We start from the raw sequence: 16134 nt of genomic DNA on the forward strand, positions 1-16134 counted from the left end.
CTTAACATATTGTTGGGCTATGGCCATAGGAACTCCACGAGGAAACACAAGAAGAGAGTGTCCTCAAAGTCAAAGTTGGGGTCTCTAGGACTCTGGCCATGTGCTAGCCTTTTTGTTCATTTATGAGGCAGGGGCTCAGTAAATAGCCCACACTGGCCTCAAACTCACACTTACCCTCCCTCTACCTCTCAAGTGCTGGGATTACAAGGCATGCAACTGCCGCACCCAGCCTAGATATCCAGTTCTTCACCTGACTGATGGCTATGCAATTTCTCATTTGGTAGCTGTTTGTCAGACTATACCTTTGTACTCTGTGAGTTTTTCTGAATGTATGCTTTCTACACACAAACATACACAGTTTTTAAAAATATAAGGAGACTACATGATCAGTGATCTGGGGAAAACTAAATCTGTGCATGTTAAAGTTCTAATTATGATGAGTTTCCCAACAAAGACAAAAATCTCCTCCAGTTCTACCTTTCCTGCTTCTGCTCAGAGGCTCTTTCCTACTGGATGCCACATCTCTCTAAGATGGTTTTTACTTTTCTTTCAGCTCAACCCCACTCTCTACCCCATCTCACTCTCCCACAGTGGAGTTTCATGTTCCAAGTTCTCTTTGGGACCTGGTTTCTGATGAACTAAGGGATCATCTCGCGACACGTTTGGGGCAGGTCTGAGGAGAATGCAGGAAAGCTGGCACTGCCTCCTGTTGGTTTTGGGAAAAGAGACTTGGAGGTGGGAATTTTCAGTGTACCCCTCCCCAACTCCCTACCCCCAGAGTATGAGGAATTCAAGCAGGGAACTGCTTTACTCATTCAGCATTCCATCAGGACAGCATCACCTTGCACAAGAAGAAGCAATACCTCAGGTTCCTTCTAAAACTTACTCTAGAACACAACTGCCTTGAATTTCACTGTTTACCAAATGGAACTCTCTTCCCAAAAGAACAATTTGAAGAGCTAGATTTTATAGGAAATATTTATCCTTAAGTCTCTTGAAGAAATGGTTAGTTGGTTGGTTGCTTTGTTTTTAAACAGCAATTGTATTTGCCTGTAGAGTCCCTCCCTTTTCCTCCCCTACCTTTGGGCCCAGGAAGACAACAAGAAGCATCAGTCACCTTTGGAAATTTCAGGCCATAACAATGTGGTTTCCTTTCAAACTAGCAGGATCCCATCATGCTACCCAGGGCTTGTGGTCCGCATAAATTTCAAGGCTACATAAACTACTACATTGTCTCCTGAGATAGATCCATAAAGGGAGTCATTTGCCAGAGATACTCAGTCTATTCAAAACATAAATGTGAGCTCTAGTTTGAACCTATTCTATTTCCTGAAATCATCACCTTTGATCTTAATTTTAGTCCTCCCCAGTAACCATGGTTTCCGAATCTGTTTTTCAATTACTATGAGTGATTGCATTAAAAAGATATTGGGTTTAATCTTCTGAGCTTCATCTGAAATTTTTGTGCTGTCTGGATGGCAACTCACTTATAAAATAAAACGTCAATCCCTCCTTTCAAAGGCACAGAGAAGCTGTTAGAATTGAGTGATTTCATTTCTAGGCACTTCACGTGGCAACCATCTCAGGTCTAAACAGCCTGTTTGGACCATTCAGCCCCAGAGGGCCTTTTCTTCTTACCTTATTCACCTTACTTAAGGGTGACAAGACCTTGCCCCTCTCTCAGGAAAGAAATTCTTCCCTGGGAAGAATTCTCACATGAACATTATCTTGTATGATAATACAAACCTCTAGGAACCATCCTGTTTCCCAATCTCTTGCAAGTCTCTCATTAGACTGGGACATCCCTGAGGATAAAAACAATATGCATGCTTTATTATTGTCCCAAACCCTCACATCCCATGGAACTTTCTGATTGGCAGAATGGGTCCAGAACTTCAGAAACCTCCTACTTGAGACAGAATCATCATGCTCATTGTAATCTCATATAGACCTCCTGAGCCATATCCCGACACCCTCCTCCACACAGCCTCTTAACGCACATCACCAGCTGTCCTTTGAAAGCTTCCTGTTTATGCCTCATCATAACGTCCTTAGCTAAATCAAAATCCAATTCATCCTCAATGAAGTCACACTAGCTACGTTCAGGAACTCAGTAGACACATGGGGCTTGGGGCTACCATACTGGACAGTGCCAAATAATCATGTGTCAATTGCTTTTTTAAATTTTAATAAAGCTAAACAGCATTTCCAACATTGCAGAAAGGGTTATTGGACTGTGTTGCCATAGAGTGAGAAAGGAAAATAACAAGGAAATGGAAAAACTTATGGAGCCGAAAAGGATACGCTGGATGTTCAAAAGTATCCAGAGGGAAAACCAGACCAAAGCTAGAAAAAGAGAAATGTTTTACTTTTCCTATAATGTATTATGCTTACATGCGCTAGGTTTGAAAGGGTTTGTTTTTTTTTACTATTATTATAAAGGTGATGTACAGAGAGGTTGCAATTACATAAGTCAGGTAATGAGTATATTTCCTTTGAGATAATGTCATTCCTTCTCTCCCTCTCTCCCAGTTTTTTCCTCGCATCCCATTCATAGTTATATAGTTATATAGTTCATTTTCAACACAGTGTCTAGTGAGTACCACTGATACATTTATTCACCCTTTGTCCCTCCATTTCTTTGTTTTTCCCTTACCTTCCCAAACAAATAGAGAAGACAGAAAGAAATACAACAGAGAAAAAAATGTATTTTCATATCCTGGAGTTCACTTACATAAATATTATTTCATGTGACCAGAGCCACATAGGCATTGAGCCTTTGGTCCTCCCCTGGGAATATCTTCCTTTGGTCTTACCATGTGTGAGTGTCTAGAGTCCTTTAGCGGTTTTTGTTGTTGTTGTTCTTATTGTTTCTTTTAGTCCTTTCTCTTCTCTCTCCTCTATCTCTGTCTCTCTTTCACACATACATACATACTCAAATCCTAAAAAAGAAACGATTAAAGCAAAGGAGCTCTTACATAAACTCAAGATCTTTGAAATTCATCTTCAAAACTGCTTGTTTTATTTATTTGCTGCCTCTTTTATAATCTTTGGTAATACTACCACCAACTTTGAGAAACCTTTCTTTCATCATATGTCCACTACACAGAATAACCAGCCACATAGCTTTGTAAAACTGTGAGAAAATGTATGGAGGCCTGCTATATCAGCATTCATAATATTTTGCATGACTTCAGGCATTAAGCAAAGCCCCCAACAATTCTTAGCATTACTAAATGGGTTTAATATCAGTCTTAATTTAAGGTAAGTCTTAATTTTAAAATCTTTCATCTTGATCCCTCTAAGAAAACAGCAAATCACATGAATGAAAAGAAATGCACTTTCATAGTTAAAATCACCCCCAATAAACCTATCAGCACTGGGACTTTACCTAGCTAGGCTCACCACAGTTCACTTGCAGGTAAACATCTTCTATAACCTTTATCCATCTCCATGTCCTCTTGTGTGTTTAGTACTGGAAAAGAAAGCACACCTCTCTCAGCCCCTTAGCATTCTGCCTTGCCCAGAAGCCTCCTATGTGATTATACACACAAACTCTGACCCTTCTGAATAATCTCTCACTAGACCCCCAAAGAAGTCCTTCCAGAAAGAAATCTGACCAGCTTCTTCTTTCATTAACAAAATTTAAAAAAACAGTTATGTCATTGTTAAAATATAAAGCATATGTGCCTCAGGCTTAACACCCCCAAGTCACAGAAGTCAAATTAATCACTTGAAACGTTATTCAAAGAAGCCCTTCGCTGGAATGTAATCACACCCATTCAGGATGTCATCATGTTATATTGGCTCTCACTGATATTTGCATACTTTAATAGGAATTCCAGGCCATATTTACAGATCCATCTCCAAAGTCTCTATTCTTGAAAGCACATAGACAGGTGCCTCTGCCAGGAACACACCAGGAACAGATTGCCAAAATGGCCCCCACTGTCACTATTGGTAAAAAGAAAACTAGGATCAAAGCAATGAACAAAATAAGCTGTTGGTGACTTACTTTTAATGAAAGAAAACCCTGTCTCTGTTCTATTTCATGTACTTTTTTCCCAATTTGGACTCCATAATTATCGTGGGATTCTTCCCAGGGGGAAAAAAAAATCTCATCAGGACATTTGCACCTTCTCACTCACACACATCTAGACATGTTATGTCTGAAAATTGGAAAATGAAAGTGCATTCACAGACCATGCAAAGAAATGAGAGTGGGAAACACCAAACCCATTTATCATTCTCAGTGAAAAAATTGTACAGGCAGCTTCTTCTGCAAGAGAAGCAAATGAATGAAAGGGTGAGCAGAGTGCTAATAATGTACCAAGGCTCCAGATTAAAGCATTGGTGCTTCTGCTCTGCCTCTGAGCAGCTGAAATGCTTCTCTGGATTTTAATGAGGAAAAAAAAGATACTCAAGGAAACGTAAGCTGCATGACCAGGATGCTTCTTTATTATAAGCCAACCAACCACACCTCATCAAATCAGAAGCTTAGATTGTGTTGGCAAAGGTCACAGGCCTGGCGGAAGCCCTTGGCAAGGTCCACAAGCAGGGGAACTGGTATTTCCAGGGATCTTTGCCCAGGTCTTCAAGCATCTTGCCTCATGCCTAGCTTTCTTCCATTTACAAGCAAGAACCAAGAGTCCACCATGTATAGATTTGCAACATAGCATCCTGCAGTACCATGGAGGGTTTTTCCACCTACAGACAAGCCTCTTTCCTCATTCTTATTCAGCCCAACCCTCATTGCCTCAATGAGCACAGACTTGGGAAGACAAGTCTGTCTTCTCAAGAATGAAAGAATTGGACATACCTAGACTATGAGCTGCTGGCTGCAACCATCAAGAGGAGAGGATGCCTTCTGCTTTTGTGGAATAAGCCCGAGAGTGGAGGGAAGCAATCACAGCTAACTTCTCTATTTGTTTAGGCTGACATTGATTTTCAGATTTTCCAGGATCTGGTAACCAGATATGGGCCTAAAGAGATGTCTCAAGCATTTCCTCTTTTAAACATCAACAATTTCCTCTGCAAAGTTCACACCCTTGCTACATGTCTGCCTTTCTATAGTAACTCTATTTGAAACTAGCAAAGTCGCTGCACTATTAGGATAATCATTACTGCATGTTTTCTGCCTTTAAGAAGTACCATCTACCTCCCCCCACCCCCCTCAATTATCTTGTTTTTCCCTTCCCTTTTCTATTTCAAATAAACATATATACAATATACCAGGTAACAAAGATAAATACAGTAACAATATGAGATTAACCAAGGGGCAAAAAAAAGAGAAGAGAAATAACATAGTACTTTAAGAACAAAAATCACACAAAATAAAGCTCTTGTTTCTATATGGCTACATCTGTTGAACACTGCTTCATTTATTTATTCCTTTTTTTTTTCTGGTGGGTCGTGGGACTTGAACTCTGGGCCTGGATGCTGTCCTGGGGGGAAGGGGGACAAAAACATGAGAAGAGGTATCAATGTGTGAGAAGTTATGCACCTATTACCTGATGAATGTAACTGTAACCCCTCTATAGATTGCTCCGACAATAAAAAATTAAAATAATATAAAAAAGAAGTACCATCATAGGATGTTCATTTTTTTTTTTTGCCAGTCCTGGGCTTGAGCTCAGGGCCTGAACACTTGGACTTTCTCAAGGCTAGAGCTCTACCACTTGAGCCTCAGCACCACTTCCGGCGTTTTCTATGTATGTGTACCGAGGAATCGAACCCGGGTCTTCGTGCATGCTAGGCAAGCACTCTACCACTAGGCCAAACTCCCGGCCTCGGATGTTCATTTTTTTAAACAGATATAATAGGGAGTAACTGGCAGACAAAATCCGTCCTGTGGGTTTGGCAAGTGTCTACTGGTGATAAAATCATGGAGTCTGCCTCGGGCTCTGTGGGTCACTCTGAAGAGGCACAAGACCTCAGTGGAAGCTTCCTTTTCTTCAGGGAGTGGGACAGACTGTGCTGAGGAGGAGAAGCAGGAAGTGAAGAGTTCTGATTCAGAAGCCCTTGCAGCTGTGGGCAAGAGACAATTTAATGCAGATTTGCACTGAAGAGAGGGCTGAGATGCAGAATTTTTCCCTTGATGCTGAAATGCAATCCTGAAATGAGCCCTCAAGTATATTTTCCTGTCTCTACCACTCCACAGCGGGAGGGAAAACATCTCTTCAAGTTCCAGGAGGTACATCTGAGTGGATCCAAGAGTTCCACACGATCAAGATTGGTTCCTTTAAAATGCATCCCAACCTTGGGCTCTCCTAGAAGAGATTTACAATAGAACAAAACCTAGATACATAAGGCCATATAGGATAACACTAAATGAAAGGACCTCTAGGATATAGAAACAAAAGCCATATAATGAGTGATTGTTGCCCTTAATGTACTATGTTATCTCTCATCTCTTTTGCTGTCCCTTGGTTATCTCATATTGTTACAGTATTTCACCTAGTTATCTGATACATTGTATATATGTGTATTTGGTTATTTGAAGTCAGTTAGGGAAGGAGGGAAAACAAGATGAGGGGCCGGGGGTGGGGAGAGGGAAATGGGGACCAAGACATGAGAAAGGATATCAATGTTTGTGAAATAATGCACCTTCTATTTGGTGAATATAATGTAACCCTTCTATTAATTACAATAAAAATATATGGAAAAAATTTTAATAAAATAAAATGCATCCCAAGTGGTGGGAGTGAGCTAGGATGCTGAACTAGAAAATGTGCTGTGAGCTGTAGTGAGACAGTCACTCCACAGACCTCTGACCTCATCCTGTCATCTTTCAAGGCCCAAAGTAGCCCAGCCAAGACCTTCGTGAGGTGGTAAAGTAGCCATGTACAGAGAAATGACTGAAATCACCAGATCCAAATGAAACCTCGTTTAAATACAGTAAGCTGCACAAATAAGAACATAGGTGAAGTCTTTTGCACACACAGATTAAGTACTGTAATCAAAAGTTGGTAAATTTACCAAGAGTATTAAACAGCTACTCAGCTGTCGCTCAATTAGTGAGTAGCATGATAGCAGCCTGCAGAGATTTAAGAAAATATCAACACTGGGATGAGAAGTGGGGCTTATATAGCAAGATACTCACAGCTTTGACTTGGAATTTGATGGCAGTGTTATCTGTAAGAAGAAATGGGGAGAGGGGAAGTGATTTTGGTGACTTGTTACATAACCACAGTATGTGCAGTTTTTTCTTCCCTTACGGAATCTTCTTGTGAGACTGAGACTGAACCTGGCTCCAGTCATCTGAGGCTCATGCTGTGTTCCACAATGATTTTTGCTAAAGATCTCTCTCATAGGTAGAAAACAGAGCTATTGATAATTGCAGTGAGTCATGATGCTTCTAAATACAAAGATCTGGATGTACTGAGTTTTAGTCCAAGAAGATTTTTGACCCAGGAAGTATTAACTTATGGTGTGTTAAATTATTAAATTATTAAATTATGGTATGTTTATGAGTTATCTGCAGAATCCTTACGGTTTCATCCCAACCTAAATCTCAGTTTCTCTTCTGCTGCAGGGCCTCTCACCCCACCACAAGTGACATTTTGTAGCAATTAATTCTTAAGTGAGGGAAGACTGCTAAGTTCTATATGATGTTTGGCAATATTCCTGTCCTCTGTGAAATAGAAACCAGTAGCAATGGCTCAGTTGTAACAACCCAAATGTCTCTATCCACTGCCCAGTTGTCCCTGACAACTCCAGGTTGAAAGGCAACATAGACCAAAGGAGAAAGTGACTTTTCCTAATTCACACGGACATACCCCTATGCTGTGCCTATGTGGAGGCCTATCAAACCAAGTAAGCCATGTAAGTCTAGGGAAATCCTAGGTGGACTAGGGTTCAAAACAACTATTATCTTCAGCAAAGGGATTAATAAAGGGAGAATGGCATGGGCAGAAAGGTCATCCTGAAACACAGTGGTAAGGAAAAAAGACAATGCATCATTTTAACTATTCAGTCTACCTCCCGGGGCTCATTGATGATATTCCATCAATTGGCTTTGAGCTAAACCCTGTGTCCAAAAATGGCATAGAGTTCCAGACCTCCAGAACCATGCAGTCTGCATGAGGAAGTAAACACTGTCCTGTCCATGGAACTACAGTTCGTAACAACATGCAATGCACAGGAGCAGTGGTGTGGTGTGTGATAGTCTATGCTATGGGGCATGCGGAAGGCACTGCTGCACAGTATGGAAGATGTTATCAGTGGCACTCAAAACTAATAATTTCAGATAATTGGCACAGTAACCCAAGCCTGAAATTCTCCCTACATGGGAAGCAGAAGTTAGATGATCATGGTTCAAAGCTAGCCAGAGAAGAAAGAAAGAAAGGAAGGAAGGAAGGGAGGAAGGAAGGAAGGAAGGAAGGAAGGAAGGAAGGAAGGAAGAAAGAAAGAAAGAAAGAAAGAAAGAAAGAAAGAAAGAAAGAAAGAGAAAAGTTCCCGAGACTTATTTAACTAATGTTTGGGTGTGAGTACTCGCTTCTATTCCAGAGACATGGGAAAACACAATAGGAAGATCACAGCCAACCCAGCCTAAAGCAATGGGCTATCTCAAAAATAACCAGTGCATACCTGTTGCCTTAACATAGCTTGAACACCTTTTCTTTTCAAAATTGTCTTCATTTAGACAGTACATTATGTGATTATTCTAAAAACCATTTTGAACAAATATGTCTTATGCTTATTTAAGAAAAAATAGCCAGCGCAAATGAGAACTGACAGTAGAGCACCTGCCTCGCAAGCACAAAGTCCTGAATTCAATCCCCAATAACACTAGACCAAGGAGAACAAAAATAAGGAGGAGGAAGGGGAGAACAGATGAGATCATCACAAAGATTTTTGTTTTTTGTTTATTTTGCCAGTCCTGGCACTTGAACTCAAGGCCTGGGCACTGCCCTTGGGCTTTCTCAAGGCTCTACCACTTGAGCCACAGCACCACTTGTCACTTTTCTGTGTATGTAGTATGGAGGAATTGAATCCAGGACTTTGTGCATTCTAGGTGAGCACTCTACTAGGAGGCCACACTCCCGGCCCCTGCAACGAATTTTTATTGCTAGATGTTTAATCCTGGAGTATCACCTGAATAAAGAGTTTGGATAGTTCAGAGTCTGGGCCCTGTCCTAGCTACATTAGCTGTACGACTCACAGCCACTTTACTGCTCTCAGCCTCAGTGTTTCCATCTCTAAAATGAGAGGACTGGACCAGGTGATCTCTAAAGCCCTTCCAGCTACAACCTTCAGTGGCACTGAGTGCTTATTTGGCTAATTGTCTACAGATGATTGCATTTAATGTATTAGGCAGTTTGAGATCTCTCCAGCTTCATTTCCCATCCTATGACCTATTTAATCCCAGCATGTTTTGGGGTAAAAAATTTTATCTCCAAGTTTGTAACAGCTTTAGCTTGAAATAGATATTAAGTCATAAAGCTCACTATAGATTTGTAAGACAAAACTCAGAAACATTAAAGAACCCATAAGTGCTTTAAAATTAATATGATCTTAAATGTGTTTGTGAATGAATGGGCTTGACATAAGCCTTTCAATTTCTCGCTCCATTTCAGAGTGCTCAAGTACAAACTGTAAATCAACCTCCATATTTGCTGATGTGGCCACTAAGCTAAAAAAAGGGGGGGTAGGGGTTGGGAAAGAGAAAAAGAAAGCAATATGTCTAATAAACTATCCACACAAATTTTAGGAGCTCAGAAAATATAGAGCCCCCTTTATGAATTATCTTCTTAGAATTATTCAAGCTGTATGCCTCAGATGGCATATACTTATCCATTTCAAGCATGCATGTAAGCACACATATACACATATCATCAAACTATCTATGTGCTCTTAATTTTTGAAGTATATTATCCACTCATCATGTGATATGCAAATTAACCAGAGATATTTTTGGTGAAAAGGCAATGGATGCAGTTATTCCTCTCACCAATTACTAGAAAACTTAGTCCAGGCAATTTCAATGTATGTGTAGAGCTTGGAAAGAAAGCCATCATTTACTCAAAACTTTTCTGTACTTGAAAGTATATTTTGAACTAAAACTGAGTTTAACTATTTTGGGTGTGGAGATCAAGATTGAACCTAGATCCTTCCATACTAGTCAAAAGTGCTCGACCATGAAGCGGCTAATCCCACAAATTCTTATGCTATCTTCAATATCATTGCTGAAATGGCATTTTAAAATGGTCTTTCTGACATCTTTAGTAATCAAAATAAGGACATAAATGTAAAATCCAACTATACCCCAGCTATCAGCTTTCTTTTATAAGTCTACAGATCCGAAAGATTAAACAAAATAAAAATCAAGTTTCTTGAAATTCAAAAAAAAAACAACAAAACAAAAATAAAATCCAAGCTAGGAACATTTAGAGCCTGGAACTCTATGTCAACGTAACTGTAACTACATCCTGTATCACAAGAAAAAAATAGAAGGTAACTCCTTTCCATGGTGGACTGCAGCCCTCTCCCCCAGAGTGCCCTCAGTCAGCCCTTCCTCACAATCTGAACATCCATCCTCCTTACACCAAATCACCAGACACTCCAATAAAGTTTCCACATTCTTGACAGGCACAGGTGGCTCACATCTGTAACACTAGCTACCAGGAGGCTGAGATCTAAGGAACATGGTTCAAAGCCAGCCCATTTAGGAAACTCAGTAATATTCTTATCTTTGAGTAAACATTGAAAAACCAAAAATTGAGCTGTATCACAAGTGGTAGAGTACCAACCGGGAGGAAAAAAAAAACAAATCTACAGGCACCCAGGCCCTGCATTCAAGATACACACACACACACACAATTTTAATTGAGTAATATCCCATAGAACAACTTAAATACATCAAGGAAAGAAGATGCTTCATAATACTCCTGACAGGTAAAGTCCTACAGAATAGCTTTTGAAGCAACTTGATCTGAATATGAATCTCCACCAAATCTCCATGATGAGATTATTAGTTAGATGGAATTGGTTAACTGACTGAAATCCTTTGGGCACACTGTCTTCATCTATCAATGGAAGATTAATAATACTGCCTACCAGAAAATTGCCATACTCGGTGTATGAAAGTAGCCATGCTCCAGCCCATACCTGATTAGTCCTTCTGTTATTTAGAGACTAATGGTATAATAGGGCAGACATTTTTCTAATCATCTGGCCTCTTCTATTTTCCTGTCATTTTCTGTTTTACTTTGTACTGGTGAAAACCAAGCTGGAACACTGAGAAAGCTTAGAATGGAATGAAACTCATATAAATCAATATTTTCTTTTATTATTCTCAACATGGGTTGAGAATGCAGATCATTATTGATTATCTGAAATATTGAGGGTTTAAGAATACTACACAGTGCAGGGTGAGGTGGCTCACACCTGTAATCCTAGCTATTCAGGAGGCTGAGATCTGAGAATCACGGTTCAAAGCCAGCCCAGGCACTCAATACTGTGAGACACTTATCTCCAATTAACCAGTAGAAAATCAGAAGTAGCACTGTTGCTCAAGGGGTAGGATGATATCCTTGAGCTGAAGAGCTCAGGGACAGCACCCAAGCCCAAGAGTAGGGCAGTAGCCTTGTACTGAAGAACTCAGGGACAGTGCCCAGGCCCAAAGTCCAAGCCCCATGACCAATTTTTTTTTCTTTCATATATTTTTATTGTAATTAATAGAAGGGTTACATGATATTTGCCAGATCGAAGGTGCATTACTTCACATACATTGATACCCTGTCACATGTCTTGGTCCCCATTTCCCTCCCCCCCACCCCTACCTCTCATCTTGTTTTCCCCCCTTCCCTATCCAATTTCAAATAACCAAATACAAATATATCTGATATATCAGGTAACAAAGTGAGATACTGTAACAATATGAGATAACCAAGGGACAGCAAAAGAGATGAGAGATAACATAGAACTTTAAGAACAACAATCATTCATTATATGAGTTATGTTTCTATATCCTAGAGATCCTTTCATTTAGCATCATACTATATGGCCTTTTGTATCAAGGTTTTGCTCTATTGCAAATCTCTGCTAGGAGAGCCCAAGGTTTCTACTGATTATGACGAATGAGGGAAACCATTGAGCCTAAGTTCCTTTGAGTCTGGCTTACTTCACTTAATATGATCTTTTCCAAGTCTTTCCATTTCCTAACAAATGGGGCAATGTCATTCTTTCTGACAGCAGCATAGAATTCCATTGTGTACAAATACCACATCTTGTTGATCCACTCATCAACTGAGGGACATCTAGGTTAGTTCCATATCTTGGCTATGGTGAATAATGCTGCAATGAACATCATTGTGCTAGTGGATTTAGTCTGCCCTTGTTTCTGGATGATTGGGTAAATGCCAAGTAGTGGAATTGCTGGATCATAGGGGAGCTCTATGCTTAGTCTTTTGAGGAACTGCCATACTGCCTTCCATAGTGGTTAAACGAGTTTGCACTCCCACCAACAGTGTAGTAGTGATCCCTCCTGGCCACATCCCCTCCAGCATCTGTTATTATTCGTTTTCCTGATCCTGGCCATTCTAACTGGAGTGAGGTGGAATCTTAGAGTTGTTTTGATTTGCATTTCTTTTATGACCAGAGATGTTGAGCATTTCTTCATGTGTCTATAGGCCATTTTTGTTTCTTCTTCAGGGAAGACTCTCTTTAAGTCTTTGGCCCATCTTTTAATGGGATGGTTGTTACTTTGGAGATTAGTTTTGGATTGATTCAATTTTTTGAGCTGTTGATATATTTTTAGATATGAGGCCTTTGTCCATTGTTTGGTTGGTGAAGATCTTCTCCCACTCTGTAGGCTTCCTAATTAATTTACTAGCTATGTCCTTTGCCATACAAAAGCTCTGCAGTTTAATGCAGTCCCACTTATCCAGCCTTTCTCTGATTTGTTGTGATTCTTGGTCCTTATTAAGAAAGTTTCGTATTGAAACAAAAGCCATATAACGAATGATTGTTGTCCTTAATGTACTATGTTGTCTCTTGTCTCCTTTGCTGTCCCTTGGTTATCTCATATTGTTATAGTATCTCACTTTGTTATCTGATATATTGAATTTATTTGTATTTGGTTATTTGAAATTTGATAGGGAAGGGGGGAAAACCAAGACGGGTGGGAGGTGTGGGGGGGAGGGTAATGGGTATCAAGACATGTGAAAGGGTATCAATGTATGTGAATTAATGCACCTTCTATCTGGCAAATATCATGTAACCCTTTTACTAATTACAATAAAAAAAATAAATTAAATTAAATTTAAAAAAAGAAAGTTTCGACCTGTGCCAAGGAGGTCTAGTGTATCTCCTGTTCCTTCTTGTCAAGTTTTCAGTGTGTCAGCTTTTACCTCGAGGTCTTTGATCCATTTGGAGTTAATTCTAGTGCAGGATGACAAAGAAGGTTCCAACTTTAGTTTTCTGCAGGTGCTTAACCACTTCTGCCAGCACCACTTGTTGAAGCCATGACCAATTTAATAAAAAGAAAGAAAAAAAGAATACTACATGTTGTCATGGGACGTTTGTGGTAAAAAGAAAAATCTAATGTTGGTTGTACTGTCCATCATTCTATCAGGTGATATTGATACTCATAGCATTACACCCTCCACTAAGCACAAAGAAAGCAGGCAAGTATGAATGGCCACATTATGCTCTTAGATACACATTCAGTGACTTTGACCTATACAGTATGAGTGAATACATCAAAAGAGAGTTTTCTCCACAACCAAGGTTCATTTTGTCCAAATTGGTCACAGTGTAATACTCTTGTAAGGCATATTGAACCCAGCAAAATGACCTCTAACATATTACTTTCACTCTGTTATTTCTCATTTAGAGGATCCTTTTATCTACCTCATAAAGCCCTTTCTTTGCCTTGCCTCACCATCTTGTCTTAGAATCTTTCTGTTGAATGTTTCTTTTTTATTTTAACCAGATGGCTAAAACAACTCATTCAAGAAGACTTTGGATTCCATCACAGCCCAGCCTCCTGAATCACCAACCTATCTCCCAGGTTTTACCTCCTGACATGTATAGCATCCCTTGCTTCCTAGAAGTATTTGTATCAGCTTATTTGACATCACAGGTATTTAGAATATCAGGGACCAAGAAAGCCAGAAACGGTTTGGAAGTTGCCACTGTCACATAAGACAACCACTTGCACAAATCAGAGGAGAACAAAAGGAAGGCTTATGCCCCAAAGTGAGCTGACCAGCTTGATTCTCAAGTCACTTAGGGCCAGTATAGCCTTGGGAAGGTAGATATCTTTTTGTATGTGTGCCATTCCTAGGGCTTGAACTCAGGGCCTGGGCACTGTCCCTGAGTTTTTTTTTTTTTCTCTCAAGGCCAGGGTTCTACCACTTGAGTCATTTTCCATCACTGTACCCTTCCATAGGCCTAGGAATTGAATAACATTGGTTTGCTCTCACTCTATTGCTAAGGCTATCTTCTGTTTAAGACACAGGCCTCCCAGTAGAAGTCCAAAGACGAACAGACCTTACATTTACTTAGTTTCGGCTCTACCACTTGAGCCACAGACCCACTTCTGGTTTCATTGTTAGTTAATTGGAGATGAGTCTTATGGGCTTTCTTGCTCCAATTGGCTTGAAATAAGATCTTCAGATCTGAGCCTCCTGACTAGCTATGTCAGCCACTGGTACCCAACTTCAATAGCTTTTAATTTGATGTAAGTGGAAATCACTTATACCAAATTTATCAAACAATTTTAGGAGCATATTCTGTTTTTTTCTTTTGACCATTCTTCCTACCACACATTCTCTTCACTCGTGTTCATTCCATTGTAATTTCTAGTTAGCTAACTGTATAATCTCTCCAGCCAGATGCCCTGGGTTCAAATTTTGACCCTTCAATGTACCAACCTTAGACAGTACATTAAACTATTCAGACTTCATCTTGGCTAAGAATGAGAATACTGCCTTTTGGATTGGTTTGTTTGAAATTAAATGGGCTACTCCTCAAAAAGACTTTAGAATGGATCAAGAATAATATTACCATTCAGTAAATATTGCTTAAATAACCAATGTTAGCTATAAGTTCTGCCAGAAATAGTGACTTCTAGGTTTGCTCACTTTGTTGCCACATACATTGCTTTAGGCAGGCAATATCCAGAGCCAGACAAAGGAAGGAAAAAGTACAAATATCCTAGACAATAATGAGGACAAGAAGAAAGCCATTTTGAATGGGCTGATAATGAGTTGGGAGAGAGTAGTGAAGTATAGCTGGAGAGGTGGAGAAGGATACATATTCATAAGCTGAATCCATTTGGGAAAGAGCTTGGATGGAAATGACATAGTTAGATTTCAGTTGGTTTTGCTATTGTTGTTTTGTTTTGTTTTGTTTTGTCTTTGTCTCAGTCATGGGCCTTGAACTCAGGGCCTGGCCTCTGTCCCTTTTTCATTCGAGGCTATCACTCTACCACTGGGGTCACAGCTCCGCTTTCAGCTTTTTTGGTGATGAATTGGAGATAAGAGGCTCACAGACTTTCCTGGCTAGGCTGACTCTGCACTGGGATCCTTAGCTCTCAGATTCTTGAGAAGGTAGCATTTACAGGTGTGAGCCGGCATCCAGCCTGATTGGAGTTTTTAGAGGCACTCTCTTGTTACTTATCCCTCTCCTGCACTGGGATGTGTTACCATGTTAGCCCCACATCCTAAAGCACTTACTGTCTTCAGAAGCAGTGTCCCACACAGCCACATGGGAAGGAGTACTCAACCCATATTACCTGCTAATAGGAAAACTTTGTATTCTTTCCCCATGTGTGCTTTTAGGAAAATGATAAGGTGAATACAATGTGAAAGCAGAAGTTAACTATCTACCCAAATAGCTGAAGAACAAACAGGCAAGTGTGAAGACTCTGGTGAACATGAAGATTGGATCTCACATGCTGGCACCTAGTTTTTCAGGAATTCACTGTGTTCCCCTGAGTGATTCTGATATTCTAGAAAGAGTTGAAGGATTGTCCGCTGTGCAATTCAGTGAGCCAGGTGAAATTTTGACTTAGATTCCAAGAACACTTGGCTATAATGATTTGTTAGTCTGGCTAGAGTTCTTCTTAGGAGCTGTCTTACAGAATGTCAGTCCCTTTGAGGATGAAAGAAAACCGTCACCCATCTG

At 40.0% G+C, this 16134-nt stretch overlaps 2 protein-coding genes across 7 annotated transcripts in view; one reads left to right on the forward strand and one right to left on the reverse strand.

Moving 5' to 3' along the window:
• Lhfpl3 (LHFPL tetraspan subfamily member 3) overlaps nt 1–16134 on the forward strand; it is a 472921-nt gene that overhangs the window by 408182 nt on the left and 48605 nt on the right. The window lies entirely within an intron of this gene.
• The window catches only part of LOC150063261 (uncharacterized), a 128271-nt gene continuing 114998 nt past the window's right edge, over nt 2862–16134 (reverse strand). For 2 of the 4 annotated variants that reach the window (XM_090332952.1, XM_090332951.1), the window contains exons 4-5: nt 7103–7134; nt 2868–5444 (exon numbers count right to left, since the gene is read on the reverse strand). In XM_090332952.1, the coding sequence (XP_090189078.1) occupies nt 5382–5444; nt 7103–7134 (95 nt within the window). In that variant the 3' untranslated portion in view covers nt 2868–5381. Of the gene's footprint in view, nt 5445–7102; nt 7135–16134 lie in introns of all 4 variants that reach the window. The other 2 variants (XR_016535515.1, XR_016535514.1) reach the window with 2 other exon arrangements.

This window comes from Megascapheus bottae, chromosome 5 (assembly GCF_031878675.1).
Source record: "Megascapheus bottae isolate mThoBot1 chromosome 5, mThoBot2.hap1, whole genome shotgun sequence".
NCBI lineage: Eukaryota > Metazoa > Chordata > Mammalia > Rodentia > Geomyidae > Megascapheus > Megascapheus bottae.